We start from the raw sequence: 23,567 nt of genomic DNA on the forward strand, positions 1-23,567 counted from the left end.
TGATGGGAAGAATTCCTCTCCCCGTCATGATTTTGGATATCTGCAGCAAATCTCCTCTCAGTCTTCTCTTCTGTAAAGAGAACAATCCCCCCCCCCCCCCCCCCCCCCCCCCCAATCTACCCTCGACAATGAAGTCCCTCATTCTCGGAAACATTTTCTGCACCCTCTCCAATGCTTTCATAATCTTCCCAAAGTATGGAATCTTGATATTCATCACTATCCTCACCATTCACAATACTTCAAAGTTTTATGCCAATGTGCCCTGCACACTCTCAAGAAAAGTAGTGCTCCTAATACTGACTCCATGGGGAAACTCACTACATCATTTTCCTTCACTGGAGGAAGGTAAGGAAAAGATTACCACCAAGAAATTTTATTTTCAGGAATTGACTTCAGAACTTTACGAGAGGGTGAATCTGTTACTCAGAGCAAAAACCTTGAGCATTTATTTTAAAATACACTGGCTGTCCTGTCACATTTTACAAATTGCAACAAGTCGAGAAAAAAATTGTTCAACACCAAGCAAGGGGCAGCACAGTAACACAGGAGCAGCACGGAAGCGGATAGCACTGTGGCTTCACAGCGCCAGGGTCCCAGGTTCAATTCCCCTAGAATGTGTGGAGTCTGCACGTTCTCCCCGTGTCTGCGTGGGTTTCCTCCGGGTTCTCCGGTTTCCTCCCACAGTCCAAAGATGTGCAGGTTAGGTGGATTTGCCATGCTAAATTGCCCTTAGTGTCCAAAAAAAAAGGTTAGGAGGGGTTATTGGGTTACGGGGAGAGGGTGGAAGTGAGGGCTTATGTGGGTCGGTGCAGACTTGATGGGCCGAATGGCCTCCTTCTGCACTGTATGTTCTATGTTAATCTATGTTAATGGGTGGAAAAGAAATTGGAGCCATAGGGAGCATGCAGCTAAGATTTACCAAGATGATAGCAGGGATGAGAAACGATAGTTATGAGAGATTGTTTCAACTGCTTGGAGGCAGTGATGACATTAAAATGAAAACAAATTGCATTTATATAGCTACTTTCCCCACATTCCATTTCAAAGTGCTTTGCTACCAATTAAATACTTTTGAAAAGTATAGTCACCTGTTATGTAAGAAATGTAGCAGCTAATTGACATACATCAAGTTCCCACAAGTGGCAATGTAATTATTTCCAGATCATCTGCATTTGCAATGTTGGTTGAGAGATAAATGGGGTCAACTCCCCTGCCCCTCTTCACAAAAGCACCACAGGACCTTTTACATCCACCTAAGAGAGCAGACAGGGTCTCAATTTAACAGCATGAGGATTATTTCTGGGACATTGAGACCAGCACAAGTGGCTTTCTGTGCGAACACATACGGAACATCCTGATGTCTACAGAAAAATATCCTCCTCAAAGAACATGACAGGCTGACAGTTAACAAAGCACTCCCATTGACAGAGGACCCCAAGAAAACCCCATGCACTCATCTGAAATCCCATAGCCCCTCGTGGAACACAATCCACACCCTGCCAACTGACAATGACAGCCCACCTCTCTATGGAACATACCCTGGTTGACTGCAAATTCACCAACCACAAGCTGGTAACTGAACAGAGCAGTGACGTCCAAAAGTTCAACCTTCCACAGAAAATCTGGACAATGCTCAACTGTTTGAGGGTGAGTCAAGGAGGATGTGGTCACTTGCTCCACAAATGAAACATGAACTTAAATGGTGACTATGGCCATCCAAGTCAGATCATTGCCCATGTGCTGAACTTTGCCCTGAAAACTGTTCCTGGTAGCATTACCAACCATTGACACCGCATCAGCTGAAGCCATTGAATGGAATGTCAACCTTGACATCCAACTACAATGCTTCCCCAGCTCTACAAATGAAAAACATCTCATCTGAAAGACAGTAGGCGGGATTCTCCATTTCTGAGACTAAGCGGTGACGTCAACAGCATTTGTGGACTTCCACAACAGCAAAACTGGCGCCGCACCCGGACCAATTCCGCTATTGTGGAGGGACTAGCCCCCCCCCCTCCCCCCCGCGCTAACTGTCAGCAAACTACGGTGATGTTGGACACCTTCCGAAATCTCTCTCTCTCCCTCAGCAGCCACCACGCCGGTTTCACGCTTTTTAAAAGCACAAGTGAACCACGCTGTCGGGAACTCAGCCCATCGGAGACGGAGAATTGTGGAGGTCTCGGGCCTTCTAATAATATGCAAACACTTATTACTGTACATTCATTGACGCCACTGTTGAGGTGATGGAGAATTGCAATTTGGCATAAAATCGGCACCTGCAGTGATTTTGGCGGTGGAGCTGATTCGCCTCCACAATCGCCTTGCCCGATTTCGGTGTCAGCCAACGGAGAATCCCGCCCAGTAGCTCCATCGTGCAGCACTCCCGCAACACTGTACTGGAGCATCAGTTTTGATTTTTGAGCTCAACTCCTCGAGTGGAGAGGGACAATCTTGCGAGAGTGCTACCAACAGAGTCAGTTAACATTGCAAAGGCAAGTGGAGACTGTGGGCAATCTTGATTGATCCTACCACCTCTCACATTGATCACAAGGAAATAAGTTAGAAGTTTCTTCATAGGTTATTGTAATATGGAAAGTTGTGAAACAGCAAGTGCTTTAGGCAGAAACCAGTGAATCTTAAAGAAGATTTGGATAAATATTTAAAGCTGAAAAAGTAATAGGGTAATGAGAACAAGGTAGCGGAGTTAGTTTAGGAGTGATACAGTAGAGTTAAGCTGAATGGTCTCCTGTGCTGGAATCTTCTATGTTGTGATAGTTGATTCATTCACTCCAGCTGGAATTTTACCGAATGGCAAATGTGAAAACAAAAACCTTATTGTTATGGTGGCCACGAAGGACATGGGGATCACCAATAGATCTCATTGTGGGTTTTGTGAAACATGAATTCCCCTATTAAGTGGACAGTAGCTTGCCCAATAGGAAATGTACAACGGGGCTTAAAACCCACTGCTCCAACCCGGGCTGGTATCCCATGGGTCCCTGGGACTTCTGTGTTGTAAGCCACAGCAGTGATATTTTTTGTTAATTTAATAAAGAGTTTGATGCTGGAAGACAGGCCTCAGCGAAGTTATTATATTTGCAACAAGGAATCAACAGGTTTTTTTTCCGAGCAACCTTCAGAGTCAAAACCAAGTGGCTTCTCTGGTAGGAAATAAAAATGCATCTCTTTGGAAAACTCAAAGCCTATGACAATAACAGAGAAGACTGGGCAGATTATAGAGCTCATGCATTACTTCTTCCAAGCTCATGACATTGTGGGAGACGAGAAGCAAAAAGTAATCCCGTTGACAGCATGTGGATCCCCAACATTCAGCATAATAAAAAGCCTGACCGACCCAGATGCCCCTGACTCGAAAACCTTTGATGTGGTTGTAGACCTGGTGCGAAATCACTATGACCTGAAGCCCTCTATCATCCTCCAGATATACCCCTTTACCACAGCAGGAGAACCCCTAGGGAGCCAGTCACAAATTTTGATCAGATTGTGGAAATTGGCTAACATTGAATTCGGACCGAAACTTGGTGAGACAGATTGCTTTGCAGAATAAACGATGCAATAACTTATTGTCAGAGCCCAATCTGGATTTTTTTTAAAAGCCATTCAAACAGCTCTATCACTGGAAAATGCAGAAAAAGTGGCTCAGGATCTACAAGGCGCACCAGGGAGGGGCCTCGTGTAAAAGTGACCATTCATCAACTGGAGGCGCCTGTATAAAAAGTCAATATCAAAATCAGAGCTCAGCTCACATCCTCAGCAATCAAGGAAATATTATGACAGTCCTAAAGATGCTAGGGAACCCACTCTGGAATGTTGCAGATGTCAGACAATGTGGCAAGCACTGCCACAGGGCACAGTCAAGGCAAGGTTTTAGGAACAAGTAAAGCGTGTGCTACTCAGAGAAGCAATGGGCAGCACAGGCCCATACCGTGCAGGTAAACCCACTTCCAGAAACAGAGACAATGCAAATAAACCGCATCTTCACAACCAAGGTCTCCCCAGTAATGGTGGAACTGCTGTTGGATGGTCATCCATTGAAAATGGAGGTGGACACAAGAGTTGCAGTCTCTGTCATTAAGTAGCAGACATTGGGTCACCTCTGAACTGGTATCCAGCCTTTGAGTTTGGAACACACAAAGTTCAGACTAGCCACCTACACGGGAGAACCTTTGCAGATTAAGGGCACCACAATGACCCCAGTGACCTACAGGCAGCAATGATCCCACTTCCATTCATTGAAGTGCGGGGTCAAGGACCAAGCCTTATCGGAAGAGATTGGCTCCAACGGATCAGGCTAAACATATTAGAGGTTTTCAGGCTGGGCGTGAGATTACTGTATGAAATTAACAAATACACCAAAGTCTTCCAGGAGGGCCTTGGAAAATAAAAGGAGCAAAAGCCAAGATTCATGTTGACCACCAATGTTACACCTATACGCGCAGGGGCCAATATAAGCAAACTGGCTTTCCTCTTAGGGTCTCGTCAGCATGCCATATATTCCAACAGATCTTGGAGCACATACTCTAAGGGTTACCCAAAGTGGCAGTGTACTTGGATGATGTTCTGGTCATGGGGACTTCAGAACGAGAGCACCTGGCAAACCTAGAATAATAATAATAATCTTTATTGTCACAAGTAGGCATACATTAACACTGCAATGAAGTTACTATGAAAATCCCCTAGTCGCCACACTCCGCCGCCTATTTGGGCACACTCCGGGAGAATTCAGAATGTCCAAATTACCTAACAGCACATCTTTCGGGAAGTGTGTCAATTTCCAAAAGCTAAGGTACATCTGAAAAGGGAAAAATGTGTTTTCCAAGCGAGCAAAGTGACCTATTTGGGGCATCGGTAGAGGACAAGGCCATCAAGGAAGCACCAATTCCAAAAAAAACGCGGAGTTCAAATCCTGCCTGGGTTTGTCAATTATTATGGGAAGTTTATTCTGAATTTAGCTCCCTTGCTGAACCCCCTTCATACACCACTATGAAAGTACCAAAAATGGGCTTGAGAGGTGCCTCAGATGGGCTTCGAGAAAGTGAAACAACAGCTGCTGTCTCCAACTTATTGGCCCATTTTGCTCCAAAAAAGGAACTTATCCTGACATGTGATGCTTCCTCTTAAGGGGTTGGGGTGGAATTTTCACACCATTAGAAAGACAAATGGAAAGGCTTGTCGCCATGCACCTGCAACCCTTTTAGATTCTGACAGAGGTATTCTCAAATCAAGAAGGTGGGATTGCCAGTCTTGTTTGGTGTACAAGAAATTTCACCAGTACGTCTATGGCAGGCTTTTCATAATTGTGACTGACCACAAGCCCTTATCAGGACTTATTAAAGAGCATAAGGTAACACCCCTATTGCCTCTGCCCAGATACAGCATTAGGCCCTGTTACTTGCAGCTTATGAATATCTTTTACAGCAGTGTTTTTCAGACTTTATTGTCTGGGACCCATTTTTAGCAACTGGCCATTCTTCGGGACCCACGACGGCCAACCTTCACGACCCACGCCAGCCGATCTTCATGACCCACCATTTTCTCTTACCTTTAATGAGATGAGCCTGAGCTTATTTTCTGTAGTCTAGAGTAGCGAAGAATGAGAAATGACCTCATTGAAATAGGCATTGTTCTCTCAGGACTGTACAGAGAAGATGTGGAATGTAAGTTTTCCTTAGATGGATGGTTTAGTCTGGGGATATAGTCTGTAAATTACAATGCGACGATTTTGGACATAGATGAGGAGGAATTACTTAATTCAAAGTATTGTGAATCTTTTTAATCTCTAAACTCCACTATCAAAGAGGGTTTTGCAGGCTCAGCCATTGAGCATGTTCAAGACAGATGCAGGAAGACTGAATTGAATTTTTTATCAAATCTTCTCTTGGGTCAGGAGTAGGCAATGTTTCTCTCTGGGCTCTGGGCATTTGCACAGATGAGCGGGCATGCATGCACAGCATGCCCGCATTTTTTTAGTCACTCACAGCTGGCATTTTTAAAAGGTGGCTGCTGCAATTGTTGCGCTTGAATTCATGTGATTGGGAAGGCTGCAATGGATGGCTCCACGACCCTCCCGACACCCACCCGCAGGTCGCGACCCCCACTTTGAAATATGTGTTTTGCAGCACCCACTGGAATGTGAATAGCCAACGCTGATGGCTTGACACAACCCCAGCTCCCTTGCCGGCATTTGAAGAGGTCACAATGACCCTAAATTAAGAGACTTTTCCAGTGTCTGCAAAGCAAATGAAGCCTAAAGGATCCAACACTGTCAAAAATTGAAGCATATGATCCTGAACAGTGGAGTCCGAGAACAGTCCTGAGACGTTATCAAACCTTAACTGACCAAGAATGATGAGCTCAGTGCTGAGGACGGTATCATTCTTTGGGGGTCACCCTTGCCCAGGTTGGCACCTGATTTTAATGAAATATAATGGCCTCCCTGGTATATCAAAAATGAAAATGCCTGCCAGGAGCTATTTCTGGTGGCATAGTCTGGACTCAGACATCATGGACTTGGTGAGGCAGTGCAATTCATGCCAGTTGAATCAAAAACATTCTCCATCAGCCTCCCTACATTCATGGGAGCAGCCAGGCAGGCCACAGGCGTAAGTGCACGTGGACTTTGCCGGGCCTTTTATGGGTACCATGTTTTGATTCCGGTAGATACACACTCCAAATAGTTGGAGATGCACCACATGGGCTCCATAACATCCCACGCTACAATTGATCGAGAAACTCAAACAATGTTTGCATGCATGAAATACCAGAAGTCCTGGTTTCTGACAATGGCTCTCCCTTCGCCAGTGGTGAGTTCCAGAGCTTCAAGCAATCCAATGGCACCAGACACATCAGAACAGCACCTTTTCACCTGCCGTCAAATAAGCTGGTGGAACAGACAGACCTTTAAAATCGGCATGAAAAAATAGCCAGCAGCAGCAATAGATTCCAAATTGTCACGGTTTTTATTCAATTATAGGATCACTTCTCACACAACAGCAATTGCTCCAGCTGAACTGTTAACAGGACGGTGGCTTGTTGAGATTAAACCCGCTATTACAACCTGGACCGCCACCCCGGGCTTTGATGCCAGCCTTGGTGAAGTTACTCACAATGAGGTCATGGGGCATCTGGCCAATTGACCCCTGAGGCTGGAGCCCGAGCTTCAGTCACGTGCTGCTACCCAGGGGCCTTCTCTACTACTGGAGTACCCTAGCTGGCCAAAGAACTACATTATTTACATTACCAGGGGCATCCATTCCCCCACTCTCGCCTCCCCATCCGCGCCCCCAGAGGAAAATCGATTCATAAAAATAACTGGTAATAAAACAACCTGAAATAAATAAATGTCATTTTAGCCCGGATAATTTTACAGGCAAAACAAAGGGCGACTCTTCAGCGAACGGTTGCGGTAAAGACCGGGGGCGGTCCTGGTCTAACGAACTTGATGACTGGGAGGGTGGGTGAATGCAATTCGATTGACAGCCGAGACGACCAATCGGCATTGGTTATAGCGCGAGTTACTCTGTAGCACGCGGCTTCAAACCAATCAGCTGGTGCATGGGCGGGGCAACTGTCGCGAGGTTTGGTTGAGCCGTCAGCTTATGTGGAGAGAACTGCGGGCCGCCCAGGAGAGGTTTGCGATCGAGGTTGCTGTGGAAATTACATATAAAGTACAGCGGCTCGCAATTACCATCGGTGGAAATCGCGTTCCGTTGGTTCGGAGAACACTTACGAAAGATGATTCGTTTATTAAGGTTGTTAAATACCTGAACTGTGTTCGTAACCGTCCGCTGGCACTGAGCATACGCAGCGCAACTGGAGCCTGGAACTGAGCGTGCGCCGTGGTGAGCATGCGCAGTGGCCCATTGTTGACCATTATTTGGCCCTCACTCGCTAACCCCGCCTCTCGCTCGTTAACCCCGCCCTTCCCCGGCCAAGATGGCGGCAGGTGGCTACGCAGACTTGAGGGAGAAGCTTCAATCGCCTCACCGCGAGAAACAGCGGGTGGCCTCGGCGCCTTATAACGGCCGCAAGCGGAAACTCGAGGCGGAGGCGGGGGAGGCCGGCCTGCCGGGGCTGTGTGGCGGCAGCGACGAGTACGAGCATAGCAAGTACCACAGCGACTACGACGACGAGCGGCAAGGAGAAGCCCGGCGGGTGAAGCAGGGCATCCGCCAGGTGCGGCTCTTCACCGCCGACCAGTGTACCCAGATCGAAACGCAAATCGACGACGTGGTTTCCCGGGCCGAGAAGGGCATTTACCGGGACCACACGGTGGACAGGGCCCCCTTACGGAACAAATACTTTTTCGGGGAAGGCTACACGTACGGCTCGCAGCTGGAAAAGCGAGGTCCTGGCCAGGAGCGCCTGTACCCCAAAGGAGATGTGGACGATATCCCCGAGTGGGTCCACGACCTGGTCATCAAAAAGCTCGTGGATCACCAGATTATCCCTGAGGGCTTCGTCAACAGCGCCGTCATCAATGACTATCAGCCAGGGGGCTGCATCGTCTCCCACGTGGATCCCATCCATATCTTCGAGAGGCCCATAGTTTCCGTCTCCTTCTTCAGCGACTCGGCTCTCTGCTTCGGCTGCAAGTTCCAGTTCAAACCCATCAGGGTGTCCGAGCCGGTCTACTATTTACCTGTCCGGAGAGGGAGTGTCACTGTACTTAGGTGAGTTGCAGGTGGAATGAGCATCGGTATAGTCACACTGCGTTTGATACGTTTTACAGGAATGTTAGCTCTCCAAACTTTGAATGTTCTTTGCCCTCGAGGGAGGTAATGTGAAAGATACCAGAGTCAGTTCTCCGGTTTCTAGAGGGAAATATGACTTGTGCCAAAAATGCAGTACATGGAGGTAAAAAAAACAACCTTTCCAGTTTTTGTACCACTTTGTATAAGTACATATTTTATAGTTGCTTACTGTCAGACCAGGGCAGTTATCTCATTCTTGGAATCATAGTGTTGAAAGAAGCACTTTTGAAGATGCTTTCCCAGCCTGCTGTTTTACATTTTCTAGGATGCTTCAATGGTGCTTCATTAGATAGGGCTTGTCTGCCAAACGTAATTGAATCTTTTGAGGTAATAACTAAAATAGACAGGGCATTATGCTTGAAAGGAAATTGACATGATAGAGTGAAACTTTTTCCACTGGTCAAGCAGTTTACTGCACAGGGCATAACCTAAATTAACAGCCATGCAATTTAGGACAGAAGTTAAGAAATACTCAATGCAAAGAATGATAAGTATTGTGCACCCCCTCTTTCTTCTCTTTTCCCCCCCCCCACACACACACAATGCTAGCTCAATAATTTTAAATCTGAGACTGGAAATTTTTGATGGTTAAGGGTATGAAGGGGCTGGGGGAGTTGGAAGAGAAATTTGGGCTCCCGCCGGGAAACATGTTTAGATATCTGCAGGTAAAGGCATTTGCTAGACGGCAGGTGGAGGGATTCCCTGCGCTCCCCGCGAAGGGGGTGAGTGACAGGGTGCTCTCGGGGGTCTGGGTCGGGGAGGGGAAGATATCCGATATCTACAAGCTTATGCAGGAGAAGGAAGAGGCGTCAGTAGAGGAGCTGAAAACGAAGTGGGAGGGGGAACTGGGGGAACAGATCGAAGACGGGACATGGGCTGATGCCCTGGAGAGGGTAAATTCTTCCTCCTCGTGTGCGCGGCTTAGCCTCATCCAATTCAAGGTGCTGCATAGGGCCCACATGACTGGGACGAGGATGAATAGGTTCTTTGGGGGTGAAGATAGGTGTGCCAGGTGCTCGGGGAGTCCAGCGAACCATGCCCATATGTTCTGGGCATGCCCGGCATTGGAGGAGTTCTGGAAGGGGGTGGCGAGGACGGTGTCAAGGGTGGTGGGATCCAGGGTCAAGCCAGGATGGGGACTCGCGATCTTTGGGGTTGGGGTAGAGCCGGGAGTGCAGGAGGCGAAAGAGGCCGGTGTGCTGGCCTTTGCGTCCCTAGTAGCCCGGCGAAGGATTTTGCTACAGTGGAAGGACGCGAGGCCCCCAAGCGTGGAAACCTGGATCAATGACATGGCGGGCTTTATTAAGCTTGAGAAGGTTAAATTCGCCCTGAGAGGATCGGTGCAAGGGTTCTTTAAACGGTGGCAACCTTTCCTCGACTTTCTGGCTCAACGATAGGGTACTGGGACAGTAGCAGCAGCAACCCGGGGGGGGGGGGGGGGGCGTTGATTATGTTAGCTTATTTTATTTAAATTTGATTTATCTAATTTTAATTTATGGTTAAGTTCTCTTGTTGGGGGGGGGGGGGGAATGTGATACATGTGATGTTACCGTATGGGGGGAATTGTGGGTGTTATGGGGCTGTTAGTTGCATATTACTGCTTTTTGCTATACTTTTTGTTATATTTTCTGCAAAAAATTCCAATAAAAAAATTAAAAAAAAAAAAAAAAAAAAAAAAAAAAAAAAAAAAAGGGTATGAAGGGAGATGGAGCCAAAGTAGGTGGATGGAGTTGGGGTATGGATCAGGTGTGATCTTATTGAATGCTGGCAGCATAGGCTCGAGGGGCTGAATGACCTACCCCAGCACCCTAATAAAATGCGTTGGAATTTTTTCTGGCCATGAAAGGCACTGACTAAATATAACCTTTTCTCCAATCCGTTTCTGAATCTAATTCTAGTTTCCTATTATGCACTCCGAATTATAACTCCAGAAAGTTCTCTCTCCTCTGGTTATGAAACCAGGGAATGGTTTAGCACAGTGGGCTAAACGGCTGGCTTGTAATGCATAACAGGGCCAGCAGCGCAGTTTCAATTCCTGTGCCGGAATGTGGTGACTAGGGGCTTTTCACAGTAACTTCATTGAAACCTACTTGTGACAATAAGTGATTATTAATTAATTATTTTGCCAATGATCTTAATGTATACCCTCTGGTTGTGGATCTTCCTGTCACAGGCAATAATTTTTCTCCATCTACCTGATCAAAATCTCTGTTTAATATAGATATTCAGAATTAACATTCTAAAAAATGTTCAACAAATTTTATTGTGTCTGATTCACATTGGTAATTCTAAACTTAGAATCATACAGTACAAAAAAGGCCATTTGGCCCATCTTGTCAGCACAGACAAAACTATACTGAATCTGCGCATCGCACTTTCCAGCACTTGGCCCATAGCCTTGAGTTTTATGACATTTCAAGTGCTCATCCAAATACTTTCTAACGACAGTGAGGTTTCCTGCATCTGCTATCCTCCCAGGCAGTGCATTCCAAATTTGCACTGCCCTTGGGGTGAAAACTATTTTCCTCAAATCCCCTCTCAACCTCCCACCCCTCACCTTAAAACTATGCCCTTCATTATTGACCATTTAACTTAAGGGAACAGCTGCTTCTTGTCCATACCCCTCACTCTTGTACATCTCAAATCAGGCCCCACCACCCCCATTCTTCTCTTCGCAATAATAACCTGAGTCTATCCACCCTCTCTTCATGCTCCATCCCAGACCGTATCCTGGTGAATCTCCTCTACACCCTCGCCAGTGCAGTCGCATTCTTCCTATAGTGAGGTAACAATTGCACACAGTACTCCAGCTGTGGCCGAACCAAAGTTTTGTACAGCTCCAACATAACTTTACTGGTCTCATAATTTATGACGTGACAGGGGCGGCAATCCCATCCCCGGCCCTGGGTCACTGTCCATGTGGAGTTTGCACATTCTCCCTTGTCTGCATGGGTCTCACCCCCACAACCCAAAGATTTGCAGAGTAGGTGGATTGGCCACACTAAATTGTCCCTTAATTGCGGGGGGAAAAATAATTAGGTACTCTAATAAAAAAAATTTTAAAAAATGTCCCAGATGTCTTTATAGCTATTTTATTAACCTGTCCTGCCGTCTTCAGAGAGTGTGGACAAGTACCCCAAGGTTGTCTGAGCTTCCTAGTGTCATGCTATTCCATAAATACCCCCTTGTCTTGTTACAACTTCTAAAATGTACAACCGCACACTTTTCAGGGTTAAATTCCATCTGCCGCTGATTACCCATCTATCTCTTTCTGCAACGTAAGACCTTCTTACTTGCTATTAACCACCCTGTCAATCTTTGTTATCTGCCCACTTGGTTAATAGAACCCACCCCCCCCCCCCCCTCCACATTTTTCTCTATATTATTTATATATACCACAAAAAATAAGGGACTGCATTAAATAAAAGCAAATTACTGCGGATGCTGGATTCTAAAACGAAAGAAAAAATGCAGGAAAATCTCAGCAAGTCTAGCAGCATCTGTAGGGAGAGAAAAGAGCTAATGTTTCGAGTCCAATTACTCTTTGTCATTAATCTCTGTGCATCACCACTGGACATCGGCCTCCAGTCATACAAGCAGCCTTCTACCACCATCCTCTGTCTCCTACCACTAAGCCAGTTTTGTATCCAATTTGCCAAGTTGCTCTGGATCCCATGTGCTTAAGTCAGATCAGTGTCATGTAAATGTGTGCAATTCAGATCAGTGTCATGTAAATGTGTGCAATGTAATTGGATGCTAAAATTCCAATCACTAGCACACCCAAGGCTGAAAAGATACACACGGCATGTCACAAATCAGTTTGAATGCATTTTGGCAGCTATAGTTCCTTGCCAAGTAAGGTTTTGATTTGAATGTGTGGAGAAAAGTGAAGGTAAACATTTCTCCTGTGGGAAGAAAAGATTAGCAGCTGAGGGTTTGAGGATGCTTTGAACAGCTGGTTGGAGAATGGTGTTGGCAGGGGCTAGTGAGTAGATTGCTTGTCTGTATCTCGCCATTGAGCCTGCATACCTAGATGCACTGGTCACGGACAGTCTGACCTGCAAAGCTAATTTCCAGGGTTAAATTTTATTTTGTAATCTTTTCACTTTGATGTTTGATCTTGTTTCACACATGGATTATTTTCACGTGCAAATCTCAAGACCTATCATTGTTGATTTATGTTCTTAATTGACAGCTTCTGATTGAAGTCTTCCATCTTTCTATTTAATACAATTTATTTAAAAATGTGTGCATCCATATCCACTCTTGGTGTGTATTTTCCTGGTTAGTGTTTCTGTATTGAATTAAAGGCCACTGCATGGGTCTCTGCAAATGTTCCAATTAAGGGGCAATTTAGTGTGGTCAATCCACCTAGCCTGCACATCTTTGGGTTGTGGGGGCGAAACCCACGCAAACACTGGGAGAATGTGAAATTGCCACACGGACAGTGGCCCAGAGCCGGGATTAAACCTGGGACCTCGGCGCCATGAGGCAGCAGTGCTACCCACGGCGCCATCGTGCTGCCCCTGCAAATGTTCTAAAAGCTTTAGTTGGTATACAACTATACATCATATGAAATGCTAATTTTCAAAAGTATATCTTTATTAAGGCTGTAACATGGACTGAAATATGTCTGACAGATGATTCATTCGAGGATGCAAATATTTAAATATCTAGAGCTTTTCCTTTTTAAATCCTGTTTTGTATTTTGAAGCCTGTACTTCATGCATAGGGAACTACGACTGTATCTGATAAATCTAATTGATTTTCTGTTGGTCAAGTTTTGTAATGGGTGATGTGTTTGTATATAGCCAGCCAGCATGGGTATATATGTCTGTGGTGTATGGCACTACAGTAGGCACTTTGTTACTGCTCTGCTTCTGAAATTCAATAATATTCAAACCTGTCCTAAATAGTGAGTTGGCTGCTGCAGGCAATGTCTATAATTTTCCACACCTTTGATAGCTTAATGGATAATTAGAGCACCCTATTAATACTGAAGCTTTACATAAGGTCTTGGTTTGTGCTCAGTTGAAGAGTGTTAAAAATAAATTTAGAGTATGCAATTCAATATTTTTTTCCAATTAAGGGGTAATTTAGTGTGGCCAATCCACCTAGCCTGTACATCTTTGAGTTGTGGGGGCGAAACCCACTCAAACACTGGGAGAATGTGCAAACTCCACACGGACAGTGAGCCAGAGCCTGGATCGAACCTGGGAACTCGGCGCAGTGAAGCAGCTGTACTAACCACTGCACTACTGTGCTGCCCTTGAGTGTTTTTTAAAATTCATTTACAGGATGTGGGTGTCGCTGGTTAGGCCAGCATTTATTGCCCTTCCCTAATTGCCCTTCAAAAGGTGGTGGTGTATTGCCTTCTTGAATCACTACAGTCTTGAGGTGTAGGTACACTCACTGTGCTGTTCGGGAGGGAGTTCCAGGATGTTGCGACAGTGACGGAACGGTGATATATTTCCAAGTGTCTCGATATTCAGAGTAGGAAGGAGTCGTCGACCATTGTTTCTTTTGAAACTGTATTGGAATATGGGTTTGTCAGGTGGAAACGGCATCTGCGCTGGCTAGAATTCTCAGGCTAGTTGTTAACACTGAACTCGCATGAGGAAAATCCATTTCAGTGGTGTATTAGTACCCTTAGGATTATTTCCTGTTGTGATTTGGCACCTTTGGGGAGAATTAAAAATGTAGGGAAAGGAACTTGCATGCGTGATTTATACAGTCTGGATTGGTATTTCCTCAAACCAGAAACCTTGGTTAGGCCTCTCACTTACACCCCCTTCCTTTGCAAAAGCATTAATTCTATTCATTCTTTCATTCCACTCAGCACCACTGGTTCAGGGTATAATTGGGATAAGTAGAATAATTGCTAATGTTGGAAATCAGAAATACCGTATATACTCGCGTATCTTTCGATCTCGCGTATCATGCGACCCCTAAATTTTCGGCCCAAAAACATGCTTTTATAGTATACCTCATGTATCATGCGAGTCACTTTTTTGACATGACAGCTGACACTCGGGTAAGCTTTCCGGCTAAAACTGCCGAATGAGAAACAGCTGTTTTGCTGTTTCTAATCACGGAACTAAACCCGATAATAAATAGTCGCGGTACCTAGCAGGTGACACAATCGACCCTTAGCAAAAATGGAGAAAAGATCAGCGAAGAAATATACAGCCAAATTGAAACTGCAAGTTGTTGCCGAAGCGGAACAAAGCAACAATGTTAAAGCTGGAAACCTGTTTGGTGTCGGAGAAAGCTGTGTCCGAAACTGGAGAAAGCAAAAAGAACAATTGATGGCAAGTCCTTCCTATAAATGCGCAAATCGCGGGTCGAAATGTCATTGGCCGCAGTTAGAAGATGAAGTCTCAAAGTGGGTGTCCGAAAATCGGGCAAATGGTTACATAATAACACTATCTAAAATAAGACTTTATGCTTTACGAGAAGCTAGAAACATGGGCATTCGTGAGTTTACTGCAAGTCCCGGATGGTGTACGCGGTTCATGAAAAGACATGACTTTGTGTTAAGAAGAAAAACGAAAATTGCACAGACACTCCCAAAAGAATTAGAAGAAAAAGTGTTAAGTTTTCATAGATCGTTCCAGCTGGCTTGACTAGTGTCGTTCAACCACTTGACGTATCCATCAATAAGCCATTTAAAGACAATCTAAGGAAGAAATGGAATGACTGGATGATGGAAGGAGAGAAATCATTTACGAAGGGAGGGAATGTGAAGGCTCCAGATTTGGCTCTATTGTGTTTGGGTAAAAGAGGCATGGGCTGGGATAGACATAGACATAGAACAGTACAGCACAGAACAGGCCCTTCGGCCCTCGATGTTGTGCCGAGCAATGATCACCCTACTTAAACCCACGTAACCCGTATACCCGTAACCCAACAATCCCCCCATTAACCTTACACTACGGGCAAATTTAGCATGGCCAATCCACCTAACCCACACATCTTTGGACTGTGGGAGGAAACCGGAGCACCCGGAGGAAACCCACGCACACACGGGGAGGACGTGCAGACTCCACACAGACAGTGACCCAGCCGGGAATCGAACCTGGGACCCTGGAGCTGTGAAGCATTGATGCTAACCACCATGCTACCGTGAGGCCGTGATTAGATGGCGATTTGATCATTAAAGCATTTTTAAAATGTGGAATAGCAAATGCTTTGGATGGAAGTGAAGATGATGCTTTATTCGAAGATGTAGGAGAAGAGGATGAAAATATTGAAGACCTGGAAGATGATCAGTATGACGACTGCCTCGATGAAGAAGAATTCCAAGCTTTATTTGACGATGACAGTGAAAGCGAATTCGAAGGATTTTAGTTCACCTGCATTAGTTTGTTTTAATGGTGTTTTTACATTTTAATAAATGTTAAATAACCAATGTTTTCCTGTTTCATATATCATTATGTTCAAAAATAAATACCTGTATAACAGTTTCATTAACTACTGGATGCTATGTGACTTATCTTGGCCAGCATTTCACACCCGCGATTTTTGTACCTCGCGTGTCATGCGACCCCCGAAATTTTGGCTTCAAATTAGGTGCTCAAAAGTCGCATGTTACGCGAGTATATGCAGTACTTGACTAATTTGTAGATTTCCAACATTTTTTAATTTTTGAGAACTGAGCAGGAATTGAAGCAGTCTCAGAAGTGTAGATAAGACTGCAAGCAACATACTTGTAAAGCACTGCCCTGGAGTATTGTTCAGTCAGTGTGTAGTTCCTGGTCTGAAATTTTTCGGCCTTTTATACTCTACCTCCTCGTTTTTAACAGGGGCCTTGAGAATCTTGAAGTCATAGATTCATTTTGATGTATTATTACCTGGAAGCAGTGTATGCTACTTAACTTTGTCATTTTAAAAATTCTTTCACGACCTGTGTATCGTTGGCTAGGCCAGCATTTTTTATTGTCCATCCTTAATTGTCCTGATGAGGTGGTGACAAGCTGCCTTAAACAACTGGAGTCCATATGGTGAGGTACACCCCACATTGTTTTTAGGAAGGAAATTCCAGGATTTTGACCCAGCGACAATGACTGAATGGCACGGAGGGGAGCTTGCAGGTGGTGGCATTCCCATGCATCTGCCTCCTTGTGAGTTGGGCTGCTTTGTCCTGGATGGTGTCAAGCTTTTTATGTTGATGGAACTGCACTCATCCAAGCAACTGGAAAGTATGCATTTTATTCCTGCCTTGTACATGGTGGATGGGCTTTGGGGAGTCTGGAGGGAGCTTTCCTGGGTGTCCTCAACATTGACTCTGGAGCCCATGGAGTCTCGTGGCTTCTGGAGCCCATGGAGTCTCGTGGCTTCTGGAGCCCATGGAGTCTCGTGGCTTCTGGAGCCCATGGAGTCTCGTGGCTTCTGGAGCCCATGGAGTCTCGTGGCTTCTGGAGCCCATGGAGTCTCGTGGCTTCTGGAGCCCATGGAGTCTCGTGGCTTCTGGAGCCCATGGAGTCTCGTGGCTTCTGGAGCCCATGGCGTCTCGTGGCTTCTGGAGCCCATGGCGTCTCGTGGCTTCTGGAGCCCATGGCGTCTCGTGGCTTCTGGAGCCCATGGCGTCTCGTGGCTTCTGGAGCCCATGGCGTCTCGTGGCTTCTGGAGCCCATGGCGTCTCGTGGCTTCTGGAGCCCATGGCGTCTCGTGGCTTCTGGAGCCCATGGCGTCTCGTGGCTTCTGGAGCCCATGGCGTCTCGTGGCTTCTGGAGCCCATGGCGTCTCGTGGCTTCTGGAGCCCATGGCGTCTCGTGGCTTCTGGAGCCCATGGCGTCTCGTGGCTTCTGGAGCCCATGGCGTCTCGTGGCTTCTGGAGCCCATGGCGTCTCGTGGCTTCTGGAGCCCATGGCGTCTCGTGGCTTCTGGAGCCCATGGCGTCTCGTGGCTTCTGGAGCCCATGGCGTCTCGTGGCTTCTGGAGCCCATGGCGTCTCGTGGCTTCTGGAGCCCATGGCGTCTCGTGGCTTCTGGAGCCCATGCAGTCTCGTGGCTTCTGGAGCCCATGCAGTCTCGTGGCTTCTGGAGCCCATGCAGTCTCGTGGCTTCTGGAGCCCATGCAGTCTCGTGGCTTCTGGAGCCCATGCAGTCTCGTGGCTTCTGGAGCCCATGCAGTCTCGTGGCTTCTGGTTAAACATGGGTAAGGAAACCTGATCACCACGTACTGGCCACCATCAGTTAATGAATCGGAACTCCATGTATGACACCACTTTGAGGAAGCACTGAGGGTGGTAAGGGTGCAGAATATGTTCTGGGTTGGGGACTTCAATGTCCATCACCAAGAGTGGCTCAGTAGTACCACCACACACCAAGCTGTCCAGGTCCTAAAGGACATAGTTGCTAGACTGGGATTGCAGCAGGTGGTGAGGGAACCAACAAGAGGCAAAAAGGTACATAACCTCATCCTCACCAATCTGCCTGCTGCAGCTGCATCTGTCCAGATAGTCTCGGTAAAAGTGACCACTGCACAGTCCTTGTGGGGACAAAGACCGGTCTTCACATTGAGGATATCCTCCATTATGTTGTGTGGCACTACCACTGTGCTAAATGGGATAGATGTCGAACAGATCTGGCAACTCAAGACTGGGTATCCATGAGGCACTGTGGACCATCAGCAGCAGCAGCAGAATTGTATTTAACCTCATGACCTGGCATATCCACCACTCTACCATTACCACCAAGCCAGGAGATCAACCCTGGTTCAATGAAGAGTGCAGGAGAGCATGCCAGGAGCTTGGGCATACTGAAAAATGAGTGTCGACCTGGTGAACCTACAACACCGAACTACTTGTATGCCAAACAGCATAAGCAATAAGTAACAGATGGAGCTAAGCGATTCCACAACAAACGCATCAGATCTAAGCTCTGTAGTCCTGCCACATCCAACCCTGAATGGTGCTGGATAATTAAACAACTCTGGAGGAGGAGGCCCCACAAATATCCCCATCCTCAATGATGGAGGAGCATTGCACTTGTATGCAAAAGAAAAAGCTGAGGCATTCATAACGTTCTTGAGCCAGAAGTACCGAGTGGATGATTCATCTCGGTCTCCTCCGGAGGCCAACAGCATTACAGACGTGAGTCTTCAGCCAATACAATTCATTCCACATGCTATCAAGAAACGGCTGAAGGAATTGGATACTGCAAAGGTTATGGGCCCTGACAATATCCCGTCTATAGTACTGAAGACTTGTGCGGCCAGTTCTGGAGCACCCTTAGCCGAACTGTTCCAGCACAGCTACAACACTGGAATCTACCTGACAAATGTGGAAAGTTGTGGACAATATCCAGGCTTGGGCTGACAAAGTGGCAAGTTACATTTGCACCACATGCCAGGCAGTGACCATCTCCTGCAAGAGAGAATCTAACCATTGCCCTTGACGTCCAATGGCATTGCCATCGCTAAATCCCCCCACAATCAACATCCTGAGGTTACCATTGATCAGAAACAGAACTGGACTAGCCACGTTAATACTGTGGCTAACAGGGCAGGTCAAATACTAGGAATCCTACAGTGCGTAACTCGTCTCCTGACCCAGCAAAGGCTGTGCACCATTTATAAGGCACAAGTCAGGGGTGTAATGGAATACTCTTCATTTGCCTGAATGGGTGCACTCCAACAACACAAGCTCTACACCATCCAGGACCAAGCCGCCCGCTTGATTGCTTCCCCCTTCCACACATTCAAATCCTCTGGAATCATAGAATTTACAGTGCAGAAGAAGGCCATTTGGCCCATTGAGTTTGCACCAGCTCTTTGAAAGAGCACCCTACCCAATCCCACACCTCCACCCTACCCCCATAACCCAGCAACCTGACCCAACACTGAGGGCAATTTTTTTAGCATGACCAATCCACCTAACCTGCACATCTTTGGACTGTGGGAGGAAACCGGAGCACCCGTAGGAAACCCAAGCACACACTGGGAGAACGTGCAGACAGTGAACCAAGCCGGGAATCGAACCAGGGACCCTGGAGCTGTGAAGCAATTGTGCTCACCACCATGCTACCGTGGCTGCCCTGTACTACCAATGAACAGTAGCAGCCATGTGTACCACCTACAAGAGGCACTGCAGGAACTCACCATGGTTCCTTGGACAACACCTTTTCAAACCCATTACCATCTAGAAGGACAAGAGCAGCAGATACCTGGGAACCCCACCACCTGGAGGTTCCCCTCCAAGTCACTCACTACCCTGACTTGGAACAATATTGGCGCTTCTTAACCGTCGCTGAGGCAACATCCTGGAACTCCCTCCCTAACAGCATAGTGGATGTACCTACACCTCCAGGACTGCAGCAGTTCAAGAAGGCAACTCCCCCTCACCACCATGTTCTGAAGAGCAACTAGGAATGGGCAAAAATGCTGGCCTAACCAGCGGCGCCCCCATCCTGTAAATTTTTAAAAATAGAATATCAAGGAGAGATGGTTAGATTCTCCTTGTTAGCGATGGTCATTGCCTAGCACTTTATTAAGTTTTCCACTTATCAGCCCAAGCCTTAATGAAGTCCTGATCTTGCTGCATATTAGCATTGGATTAAGGCTGTAAGGAGGTCAGGAGCTGAGTGGCCCTGGCAGAACCCAACGGAGTGACATTGAGCAGGTTGTTTCTGACTAAATGTCAGGTTGATGCTAGACTGATGGGGCAGGAATTGGCCAGGTCGGATTTGTCCTTTTTTTTTGTGTACATAAACCTGGGCAATTTTCCCCATTGGCGGGTATACCAATGTTGTAACTGTACTGGAATAGCTTGGCAGAGGGCACAGCTGGCTCTGGAGCACAAGTCTTCAGTACTAGGGTCCACACCTTTTGCAGTATCGGGTGCCTTCAGCTGCTTCCTGATAAATGTGGGATGAATTGAATTGGCTGAAGATTGACATCTGTGATGTCATTTTTTTTTGGAGGCGGTCCAAGGTGAATCATTCACTCGGCACTTAATGGCTGAAGAATGTTGCAAGCCTTGTAGTGATGTGCTGGGATCCTCCATCATTGAGGGTAGGGATAGAAGTGGAATTGCCTCCTCCTGTTCGTTGTTTAATTATTCAACTCTGTTCACGACTGGATGTGGCAGGACTGCAGAACTTCAATCTGATCAGTTGGTTGTGGCATTCCTTAGCTCTGTCTATCGCATGCTTCATTTGCGATTTGGCATGCAAGTAATCATGTGTTGTACCTCCACCAGTTTGTAGCCTCATTTTTAAAAATAAAATAAAATTCAAGGAACCAATTTGTTTCCCCCACCCCCAAAACTAAGGGATAATTTAGGGTGGCCACCTACCCTCTGGGTTGTGGGGATGAGACCCACGCAGACACGGGGAGAATTCAAACTCCACACAGTGACGCAGAGCCGGGATCGAACCCAGGTCCTCGGCATCATGAGGCAGCAGTGCACCACTGTGCTGCCCCCATCGCCTCCTTTTTAGGCGTGCCCTGCTGCACTGTTCATTGAACCAGGGTTGATCCTCTGGCTTGATAATGGTAGAGTCGGAGATGTGCTGGGACATGAGGTTGCAGATTGTGCTTGTATGCAATGCTGTTGCTGACTGCTCATGGTTCCTCGATTTGTTCAAAATCTCTCCCATTTAGCACGGTAGCACCACACACACAATCCATGTTATCCTCACTGTGAAAGACGGGACTTTGTCTCTACAAGCACTGTGCAGCAGTCGGCCCCAGCAATGCTGTCATAGACATCTGCGACAGTTAGGTTGATGAGAATGAGGTCAAGTAGGTTTTCCCTCCTGTTGGTTCCTCACCGGCTGCAAACCCAATCTAGCAGCTATATCCTTTAGGATTCGGCCAGCTGGGTCAGTGGTTGTGCCATGAAGTCTCCCACCCAGAGTATATTCTGTGCCATAGCCACCCTTGGTGCCTCCTCCAAGTGATGTTCAACATTGAGAAGTACTGATTAGCTGAGGGGAGATGGTAGGTGCTAATCAACAGGAGTTTTCCTTGCCCATGTTTGACCTTGTGACATGAGACTTCCAGAGTCAAGAAATCCCAGGGTAAATCTCTGCTGGTGATGATGGTGTCTGGTACATTGTCTGTAAGGTATGATTCCATGAGTGACTATCAGGTTGTTGCTTGGTTAGTCTGTTGAACAGCTCTACCAATTTTGACACAAGCCCCCAGAAGTTAGTACAGAGGAATTTGCATGGTCAACAAAGCTAGGTTTGCTGTTGTTATATCTGGTGCCTATCATGATGGCAGCAGGTCTGTCTGGCTTCACTCCTTTTCATAGACTTTTTAGTAGTTTAATACAAATGAGTGGCTTGTTAGGGCATTGAGAGTTACCACATTGCTGTGGTCTGGAGTCTTATGTCAGCCAGACCAGGTAAGGATAGCAGATTTCCTTCCCTAGAGGACGTTCATGAACCTTATAAACCTTTATGACAATGGTTTCATGGTCATGATTACCAAAAAAGGCCTTTTTTAAATTCAGATTGATGAACACAATTTTAGTTCAACCAGCTGTTGTTTGATTTGAACCCAGGGCCCCAGATTAGTCTGGGCCTCTGGATTACTTTTTTAAAAAACTTGAATTGCCAATTTTCTTTTCAAATTAAAATGCAATTTAGTGTGACCAATCCACTTATTCTGCACATCTTTGGGTTGTAGGGTTGAGACCCACGCAAACACAGGGAGAATGTGGAGATGTCTGGTAAGGAGAAACTGGAGAAGCACATGAGGGAGAAAGGAATTGAATAATATGTTGATTGGTTAGATGAAGAAAGGTGAAAGGATGCATAAACACCAACATAGACCGATTGGACTGAACGATCTGTTTGTGTGGTGTAAATTCTATGTAAATCAATTGCAAAACCATGTGAGCTCCTAATTCAAAAATGTCAATATCAATGCTCTCAAGGTGCTGGGTGGGAACATTTTTTTTTTCACTGCTGCACTGGTCATTAAATGGGATTGGTCATGTTGGATGGAGGCCTGCCGGTTAAATTGTTCTTTAACTTTTAGCTGAGTCGAATTGATGTGGCAGTTGTCAGATTAGAAGTCAACCACTATACCATGTTTTATTTGGAATTCCTATGAAAGAAACACTCTTAATCATTGTGTATATATTTGTAATTCTGGAGGAGGAACTTCAGATGTAATAGTTTTGTATTGTTCCTCAGAAATCTTTGTTGATCCATTAAGTTGGCTTCATATAGAATTAAACACAGAACATTACTGGTTAAAGGCAACTAGTACTTATAAGGCAATAACTCAGTTTACCAGCTCTTGTGTATAAAATTGTGTCGAGTTAGACTTTCATCAGCTTTAAACTACCTCACTCTGTCACTGTTCTTGCCTTTTCTTTTAAAATATTTTCATTCTCCTTTTTCACATTTTTCTCTCAAATTTACACCCAACAATAAACAATAATCAGTAACTAATGCAATGTCAATCCCCATATCAATAACAACGATCCCATCCTCCCTCCAAACCCCCAAACATTAGCCCGCATGTTAACATAAACAAATGACAAAAAGGAATCAGGAATCACCCATAGTCACCATTAACACACAGATTCCCTCCTTCCCCCCCACCCCAATGTTCAATGTAATCCAATTCTCGAAAGTGCGTAATGAATAACGCCCGTGAATTGTAGAACCATTCCATCCTTCCCCTCAGTTAAAATTTGGTCTTCTCAAGAGTCAAGAATTCCAGCAGGTCCCCCTGCCACGCCAGGGCACAGGGTAAAGAGGTTGATCTCCACCCTGACAGGATCCGTCTTCAGGCGATCAACGAGGCGAAGGCAACATCTGCTCCACACCA

At 46.1% G+C, this 23,567-nt stretch overlaps 1 protein-coding gene across 1 annotated transcript in view; it reads left to right on the forward strand.

Moving 5' to 3' along the window:
- The first annotated feature begins 7,596 nt into the window (after window positions 1-7,596).
- alkbh5 (alkB homolog 5, RNA demethylase) overlaps window positions 7,597-23,567 on the forward strand; it is a 33,455-nt gene continuing 17,484 nt past the window's right edge. The window contains exon 1 of the mRNA XM_038821007.1: window positions 7,597-8,693. Coding sequence (XP_038676935.1) covers window positions 7,957-8,693 — 737 coding nt within the window. The 5' untranslated portion in view covers window positions 7,597-7,956. The remainder of the gene's footprint in view (window positions 8,694-23,567) is intronic.

This window comes from Scyliorhinus canicula, chromosome 15 (genome assembly GCF_902713615.1).
Source record: "Scyliorhinus canicula chromosome 15, sScyCan1.1, whole genome shotgun sequence".
Classification (NCBI taxonomy): domain Eukaryota; kingdom Metazoa; phylum Chordata; class Chondrichthyes; order Carcharhiniformes; family Scyliorhinidae; genus Scyliorhinus; species Scyliorhinus canicula.